The 8,640-nt window shown below is 39.1% G+C and overlaps 1 protein-coding gene across 8 annotated transcripts in view; it reads right to left on the bottom strand.

Moving 5' to 3' along the window:
* Positions 1-440: 440 nt before the first annotated feature.
* Positions 441-8,640, bottom strand: part of tns1b (tensin 1b) — a 147,887-nt gene continuing 139,687 nt past the window's right edge. For 7 of the 8 annotated variants that reach the window (XM_070838545.1, XM_070838549.1, XM_070838550.1 and 4 more), the window contains 9 exons: positions 7,791-7,919; positions 7,454-7,546; positions 6,166-6,243; positions 5,814-5,882; positions 5,622-5,648; positions 4,983-5,151; positions 4,164-4,232; positions 3,901-3,930; positions 441-3,304 (listed from right to left, as the gene is read on the bottom strand). In XM_070838545.1, the coding sequence (XP_070694646.1) occupies positions 3,166-3,304; positions 3,901-3,930; positions 4,164-4,232; positions 4,983-5,151; positions 5,622-5,648; positions 5,814-5,882; positions 6,166-6,243; positions 7,454-7,546; positions 7,791-7,919 (803 nt within the window). In that variant the 3' untranslated portion in view covers positions 441-3,165. The remainder of the gene's footprint in view (positions 3,305-3,900; positions 3,931-4,163; positions 4,233-4,982; positions 5,152-5,621; positions 5,649-5,813; positions 5,883-6,165; positions 6,244-7,453; positions 7,547-7,790; positions 7,920-8,640) is intronic. The other variant, XM_070838548.1, reaches the window with a different exon arrangement.

The following is an 8,640-nucleotide window of genomic DNA, read 5'->3' as shown; positions in this document are numbered from 1 at the left end:
ATGTTTAAGTTAAAATACCTTGTAAGGTTGTTGTGATCTCTTTCTTATCGGCAAATAACAACCTTGCGTTCCACAGTGGTGGAGACCTCTTTTTTGGGCTTTAATTTAGTCTTGTACATTTAAATGTATCCAGCTTGAAGACAAATACACCCTTTTCATTGCAATTTCAACATTTGTTTTACTGTCCAACATTGTTAATTGTTTGAGATTATTAGTGTACCGCTACAATTGAGAACTCTAATAGATCATGGCAATTTTTATTCCAAACTTATTATCAAATACTATATTTGGAAAACTCTGTAGAAGCACTAAAGATAAGTAGAATCGTAATAAACAAAGCAAACACATTTGTGGCAAACTAACTTTAAACCTGTAATCTCTCATAGAGTTACTGTAGAGTGACCGGAAAGCTACATTAAAAGACAAAAAAGAAAACCAAATACATTTTGATTTGTACTGCTTTTAATGTGTTTTCCCATCAGAAATAATAAAAGCCATACAATGTAGCAAACCAAAAAAAATGACAAAGCTCTATACAGGCATAGTAGCTCATTCACACACATTCTACAGCCCAGACTGATCTGTCAAAGTGAGCAGATGCCACTGGAGTTTCCATCATGGCAAACAAATGGCTAACATTCAGTTTGAAGTAGAGGACGTCGTCTTTTCTCAACAAGCATTTTGTAGGCAAAAATATGGATTCTTCTGTCTCATAAGAGACGAGACACAGCCGTCACGTGAAAATCAAAGCCTGATGACTACCTATGGGCATCTCTCTGAAAAGGGCTGGGTTGAGTAAGACTTGAGGATGCTGTGTACAGATTACAGTCAGCAGCCTTAATGTAACAATGCGACTGGAGCATGCAGGCTCTTGCTAATAAATAATTGAACATTCTAGTCAGATATAAAAGCCTTGTAAGTGCTGTATTTTTTTATTTTTGAAGAATACATTGGAGTGAGGGTAGGCCCCCAAACTAACCCTTATTTAATCAGATTACATCATGCTGTCAACTGATCTAGAGAATCAGGCATAAAGGAGGGAGTCTCTACTACTCAATGCTTGAATGGGACTTAAAAATACAAAAGCAACTCATTTGCTAAGAAAATTAGCATATGAATCAACATTAAATTTAAAGTTCTTTAAGTTAATTTTCTCAGTGATCAAATTACTTAACCCAAACATTTACCCTTTGACGTGCCATAATCACAGCTAAAACACTGTATTAGAATAAAAGTGGTTCCTTTGTAATGATCATTGGACACCACATGAGGGCAGCAGCTACCAACGGAACTGTTTTGCATGAGCGAGTTCCCATGCTGAGGTGCTGCGTGTCAATTCAGGAGCTAGGGACTCTGCCTCCACACATGCAATGACGACATGAAACGGGTCTGTCAATGTCCACATCTTCAGAAACACACTGATAATACTTCAACATTTAAGTGCTAAACTTGGACAATGTATTTTTTTAGGCAGGTTTAAGTTAATAAAACAATTGTGTTGGCATCACTTTAGAATAACTCCAATTCAAACTTCAGTAACAACAATCATACAAAATATTTCCCCTCGCTAAAAAAAAAAAAAAAAAGCCTCCCCAAGAAAACAAGAATGTTAACAAAAGGAAGTAATGCTGTGAAAAAAACATTCAAAAACAGTGATACACTTTTAAATGCACACACTTTACACCTTTTATATATGTCAATGCACTTGACTTTAGCCAAAATAAAAAGCAATCTTTTCTCCTCGCTTTCAGTAATCTTGATGTATACTTTATAATACATGTATACAAGATAACATAGAGCAACAAAGCAAAAAAATAAATATCTTAAGTCACTGTTTGGAAGTTTTTATATATATCTATATATGTATATTTATATGTATAGCTTACTTTTGGGTAGGTGTGAGTGTTAACAGTTTTGGCCGGCTGACACAAAGAGCTTCTTTCTATTGACGGAACCTTTCAACAGAAACCTGAAGAGCAGTACAGGAGGACAACGCTTTTCTGTGAACATCGTCTTCACAAAGCAACTTTATGCCCTTTAGTAATGAGCAAAACCATGTGGCTATGTGCTGCGCAGAGTGAACAGGAAGAGGAAGCTGATCCTCTTCTTTGCTTGTCTGACCAAAACAATCCAAGAGACTTTGTGTGGATGCAATGATTGAGTGGCCCATTTACGGAATACCGTAGATGCCCCGAAAAAATAGCATTAGCTGATATCGTCAGACTATAGCTGCACTTTAAAGGAATAACAGCTGTTGCATCTTTAGTGACACCACTACATCGAACAGGGAAGGACCTGTGGAATTTTGGAGAACAACCTTATTTCCAAGTTTTACTAGTTGCATATTTAAGACAGCCTGGAGGAGTTTCATGTTCTTCTTTTCCTTAAAAAGCTCTGCATTACAAAATAAAGTCAGGCACCAAAAGTCATCGAGAACAGTCCTACTCATAAAGCAACCTAGAATATTTACACAGACCTCACCAGCTGCAGAAATGTCCAGAAACATTTGCAGGATGGCAACGGTGTAGAATTGACCTACAGTATCAGTACATACAGAAAGAAACAGTTCAGTATTTTTGATTAAGCAGCCATATTTGTTTTACAAAAGAATACTTCCGACCCTCTGACAGTGGCACACTATACACGCCCCGACTACTTTTTTAAAATCTTTGGTTGACCAGTCAAAAGCCTGATAGATTTACAATCCACCTTTACATCACTCAACTTGACTTGTTCTTTAAAAAAATAAAAATGAAACAATCGCTAAAAAAAAATAACATTTGCACACACAATGTCATTCTCTCTTCCTGTCTATGTGATACCCTGCCAGGGAGATCAGAATCACCTCCCGTCCCATTGTCACACACAGCCACGCCCCATCCTGCACTTCCTCTGGTCCATTCTGGAGTCCGTCCAAGAAGAAAAGCATATGCATGCAAGCCACACACACACACACACACACACACTCGTACACTCTGTCATTTTCTCTTTCATTTGCTTTCGCACACACACAAACAAACATGTAAATGTCAGAGAGCTGGAAAAATAAGGTGACGCGTCAAACCAAATGCTAAATAGTCCAAAACAGAAAGGAAGTGTCTGTGATTAAAAGAAAAGAAAATAACCAAAGGCATTAAAAAAAGCGCCAGGGTTTGCTGTCAGAGCTCATCGTTTCTGGGAGGCAATCATCTTCAAGACAAAGTTGACGATGGCGGTGGCGGGTTGGTCAGGGTCCATCTCAGCGAAGAGGTGGCTGACGTTGTCGGTTGTGCTTCCTTGCTTACGCGCCACAAACCCAAACAGCCTGGAAAGACCGTGTTAAAGATTTACTTAGAAAGGCAATTAACTTTGTCATAAAGACCTTTACAATTAGATTAGAAGTGTTTATGAAAACTAGTTATTTTTATTTTGCCATTGATTTTCATTATCAAGAATTTGAAATGTTTGGTCTTTATAATACAATCCACCTCCTTGCAAATTACTAGCAGGGGCACAAAATTGGTTTATTTTTAATGAATTACATTTAATCTGATTTGCAGTTTTGAGCAGACAAGTGTTTCACTCATCCCATAATAGGACGGTTTTTTGAGCAAATATGTATGTATCATTGAGATAGAAAACTAAATATACACAGTCCACTTAATAATGATTATTGGCTGCTTAAATCTTATTGCGTCTCAGATTGAGAAATGATAGCATAAATTGTTCAGACATAAAATTTTAGCTCCAGCTAAAAAAACAGGCCATTTTAAGCTGTGCTGCTTTTCTTCCATTTGGTTTGGTCCTTTGGACAAATGTAGCAAACGTCCCACACTGAGTCATGTTATTCATGTTAATCCCTCATTCTATGGATGTGTCAGATTAACGGTAGAATTGTAATCTAAGCAGAATTTGACTTACTTGGCTGTGCCTCCCTCAGGCTTGTTCCACCTGTAAAGGTTTAAAGAAAACATTCCTTTAAGACGGCTACATACTGATGAGCTGTGGACTCATAACCTATAATAGCAGTCGTAATAATAAAAACAGTTGACAAAGAGCTATTAAGGATGACAAGAGTTTGGATGTCCAGATTCATGGAACACATCAGTAAATTTGCACATGTGGAGCCTAAAACAAACCATGAATGGCATTTTAAGTTATCACTTTCAAGTCACTGTACTCACTTTCTGTCCTGAGGGTCAGTATCGCAGAACGTGACAGTGTTGCTAGGATAGTGGCGCCGGAAGAAAAGCCTAAAAAACAGCAAACCCGAATATTAGTAAAAAAAAAAAAAAACACAGTTCGTCAAAACTAGTTTTATCTGGAGGGAGTGGGCACAAGTTTCAATGCTAATAAATGAGTGGCCAATACCTGGTTTCCACCTGGAAATTGGTCAGTTGATCACAACCATCAATTATCGGTCCAGCTCGATATAATCCTCAAACTAACTTCAATTATTCCAGGCTCCATCAGGTAAAACGTGTGTGCAGCTGATGATTAACTAACTTCAGCGCAGTGTCTGACCGGCAGTGCAGCGTCACACAGTGCCTCATTGTGACTGAGTGGGCTGTTTGTCTCTGCTTTTCCCAACTTAGAAAGACTTTCTCTTTCCATTGTGTTGTCTCTGTAGTTACTAGATCAACGTTTATACACTCCCCTCACTCATTAAATATGTGGCCTTTCCTGTGTGATGTAGCAGCTCATTTCCCCTCAAGCTTAATAGGCCTAGTTTTACATATCCTACACAAACCAAAATTGGGCCCTTGATTGAAATACTGAGTCACCTACTCAGACCTCTGATCCTCCAGTCACATGTTGACAGTTATTTATTGCTCCTGATTATGTGCAGTGGCCCATGTTTACACTTGCCCTTCAAAAACAGTATGTGTTCAGACATCTAATGCCATCTGCATTAAAATTTCCTGATGTCATGCAGTGCTTCACTTGTGAGGCATGTCTGAAACATTTCAAGTGGACAGTGGGCAGGTGCTACCCAGACTTACTTCCTCTGGTTGTCAGTCAGTGTGATGCCTTGTGAAGACACCTTGAAGTGCACAACGGTGGCAGTAGGTGGTGTAGCGGCGGCCAGTGTCTCAGATATGGCCTTGGCAACAGCCTGAGGGCCAGTCAGGGACTCCATCTCCACTGAGTTGATGTAGAGCACGTTGCATGCTGGGAAGAGAATTGATGTCCCAGTCAGACAACAAAAGAAATTATCTCAAGACTGCAACAGAGGTGGAAATTTGAAATGGACAATGGAACTCTCATTCTGAGACGAACCTATAGGAATCTTATTTATTCCAAAATGAATCCTGTTCAAAATGTTACTAATGCCTGTTTTGACCTGTTCATGCAAAAATATTGATTTCTTCTCATTAGAGAGCATGCTGTCTGGAGCAAAGCTGGGGTCAAACCATTTTAGAAACAAATCATTCCACATAAAACATTCTGTCTGTTATGGACAAGAAGCTGGACACTAATGTTAACAGACAAAACCCCCAAAACATCAAGGAATTCTGTTACACAGGCCCATTAACGAGTTGTCTTCATTTGTGCAGGTTAAAACATACACAGACAAACGACAAACAGATAGGATGCACATTCCAGATGTAGCTTTCCAAATAAAAGTGCACAGTGTTTACCATGGGAATCAGCAGGGGCCCTCTGCACTGGGATAACAAGGATGTCATGTTGTCAGAATAAGTGAAAAGGATGATTGAGGACACACTAATAATGTTGCCATTAATGTCCTAGACTCTCAAAGCTGTGTTGGCTTTATTTCGGTCTGAAAATCGAGTCATAGGACCACTTTTAACGATGAACTGAATTTTTACCTGCTCCTTGTTTCAGCCTGTCAGCCAGTGGATTTTGCGTTGCAGCCTCTGGTATCTCCTCAATGAGATCTAGAGAGAGGAAGTTACCAGCATATGTTTTGTTTGACTCACAGTAAATCTCCATTTTCATCATTTCTCCCTCACTCACATGACTGTTACTGTTAATTATAGGATCCAGTCTAACCACTGATAGACTATATATGCTATAGTCATTATGCCTTTTAAAAATACGTTAATACTCAAACATTATGTGATTAAACATGTACTCAAATAATACTAAAATAATGTTATACAAAGAGTACTCATTTACTCAAAAGTAAACATTACAGATCACACATTTGAATCCACAGACCTGTAGTAGGGATGAGGAGTTTGCAGGGTAGGGCCAGTGGTGTGATGGCATGTTGGTAGACCAAGGCAGACAGACAGCCTGTCAATCAGACACAAGGCACAGACACAAGTCAGAAATAAGCAGGACATCACTTTATCAGACTTCACACAGCTACCTCTGGAGTCACAGAAGGATGCAATCTAAACAACTCCTTCCCACAAATGAGGTAGTACAGTTCAGTTCAGCTTTATTATCCCAGTGGGAAATTATGTTTTTTTCAGCCACAATAAGCCAAGCAGTCCAATCACATCAACTTTAAAAGCAAAATAGAAAAAATACAAATCAGACGGTACACGATCAAGTTAAAACAGTAGATAATAGCCAAGTAAAGTGTAGAAACAGCAGATTATAGTTTGTGTCGATTTAATGTCAGTATGAAGGTTCAGTATTTCATTTAGTGGAGTTCAACAGACCAGTGGCTACTGGATCAAAGGATCCCTCAAGTCTTAGTCCTTCCTGCAGGTATCCTAAAACAACGGCCTGATGGTAATAACTCAAACTCCCTCTGCATGGGGTGCTCAGAACAATGCAGAATGGCCATGGCCTTCCTAAGAACCTGTTGATGATAGATGTCAGGTAGCTGAACCTGACTTACTCCAATAATTTTACATGCCAGTTTGACAAGGCAGTAAAATCTGTTTTTGTTGGACAAGTTTACGTTGTTATACTTTGTTATGATACAGAAGGTTAGCAATAAATCTTTGAAAAGGTTGCCATCATAGCATTCCCTAACATCTTTAAACAGACTTTGATAGTACAGTAAAAGTGACGTAATTCCCCTTTGATAATTTTCATAGTGACTGACAAAAGCTATCCCTGTCAAGATGCCCATTACTCCCCATAATTCATCTCTTTAGGTTGGATGGATTTTGTTAAATAGGGTTTATAGATTTACAATGGTAGCAAAAATAAACTGATAGTAATGTAGAAACACAGACAGACAGACAGACAGACACACACACACACAGCAGCTGCACCCATCAGTGATGAACGGAGTTATGGGTTGAAGACAGGAGGAAGAAGAAACAAGGAGAAGCAAGACAAAGTTTTCTGACGTCAGCTTTCCCCTTTTTAGATTTGGCAGAGGAGCTCCATTTCTTTCAGTGCATTCACACAGACACACACATCATACAGCCTTGGAGTGTAATTAGTAGGGAGAACATGAATTAGATCACTTCAGTCAATACTGTAATTGTAAATTGTGAATGTGTCTTTGAGAGGGAGGAGAGAGCAGCATGCTTCAACTGACCAAAGTAAGGCTCGTTGGGGCAACCCTTCAGCTTCACCCCTTTAGGGCTGCTTTCAATCAGGAAGTGCCTCACCAGCTCATTGCTGATGTCACCTGCAACAAAAGAGAGGGAGGGGGTGAGTGTGTCTTGGTAATACACAGCTGATTAACACAGAGACATCTGCTCAGAAGTTTGGTATTAAGATATTAGCTTTACCTCTGTCTCCACCCTGACCAAAGACCAAAAAGTGAAGAAAGAAGAGCTACACAAAACACTAGTGAAGCTCAACTGAATACCTGTTGCATTAGTAACTGCTTTGAATTAGCCATTCATTCACACCACCATCCTGCCCCCTACCTTTCTTGTTTGGATGCACTGAGGGTGGAGGAGAGGCTACCTTCATAGCCAAGCCATAAGCCCCCCTGAATGAGTGACTGTCCCGAATAACAAAGGCTCCAGGCTCCCTCTCTCTCAGCAGGCCAATGGCTGTAAGGCAATGGACATTCAGTTAATTCATATCAGAACATTATTTTTGAGGGTAATAATATTTGTTTTGAGGATAGTGTCCATGATCAGTTCAGCTTGGCTATATTGATGGCAAAGACTGTCAATCCACTGCTTTGGTCCAGACTGAAAAATCTCAAGAGCAATTATGTGAAGGCATTCATTGTCCACACACAATGACTTAGTGAAATGTCTCAACTACCAGATCGATGGCCATGAAATTTGCTACAAGTTCAACTGTCATGACTTTGGTGATTCTCTTAAATTTTGACTTGATGAATACAGATGAAAAGTTGACTTTGTCCAATACCAAACAACTGCAAAACTTTCTAATTAAAAAATGCTTGTACGCAAACAAAGATGGTAAACATGGTTAAAAATATACCTGCTAACAACTGAAATTATAGAATTGTGTTTGTAAGTGTCTTAGCATGGTAATGTACTGCTGTGTCCTAGTACAGTCTAACTGGTATTAGGCTGTACTAGTACTGAAAACATGACACATGCATAACAGCACAGTTCTGACTCACTGAACAGATTTTGGAGGTCAGAAAGTCAGCTCATTAAAGGATCAAGGTGAACTAAAGAAAAAGGTAGCAAAAAGTACAGCAAGGAGCAAAGGAGTAAGTCCTGACCCTTTGTTTAAAAATACTGTCAGTCTGTATTTCATTGAAACTACACCTTCTAACATGACACTTTGTTT

The sequence above is a fragment of the Pempheris klunzingeri genome, chromosome 10, assembly GCF_042242105.1.
Source record: "Pempheris klunzingeri isolate RE-2024b chromosome 10, fPemKlu1.hap1, whole genome shotgun sequence".
In the NCBI taxonomy this organism is placed as follows: domain Eukaryota; kingdom Metazoa; phylum Chordata; class Actinopteri; order Acropomatiformes; family Pempheridae; genus Pempheris; species Pempheris klunzingeri.
The sequence above is the reverse complement of the archived record's forward strand: the minus strand, read 5'-3'. Positions and strand labels throughout refer to the sequence as shown.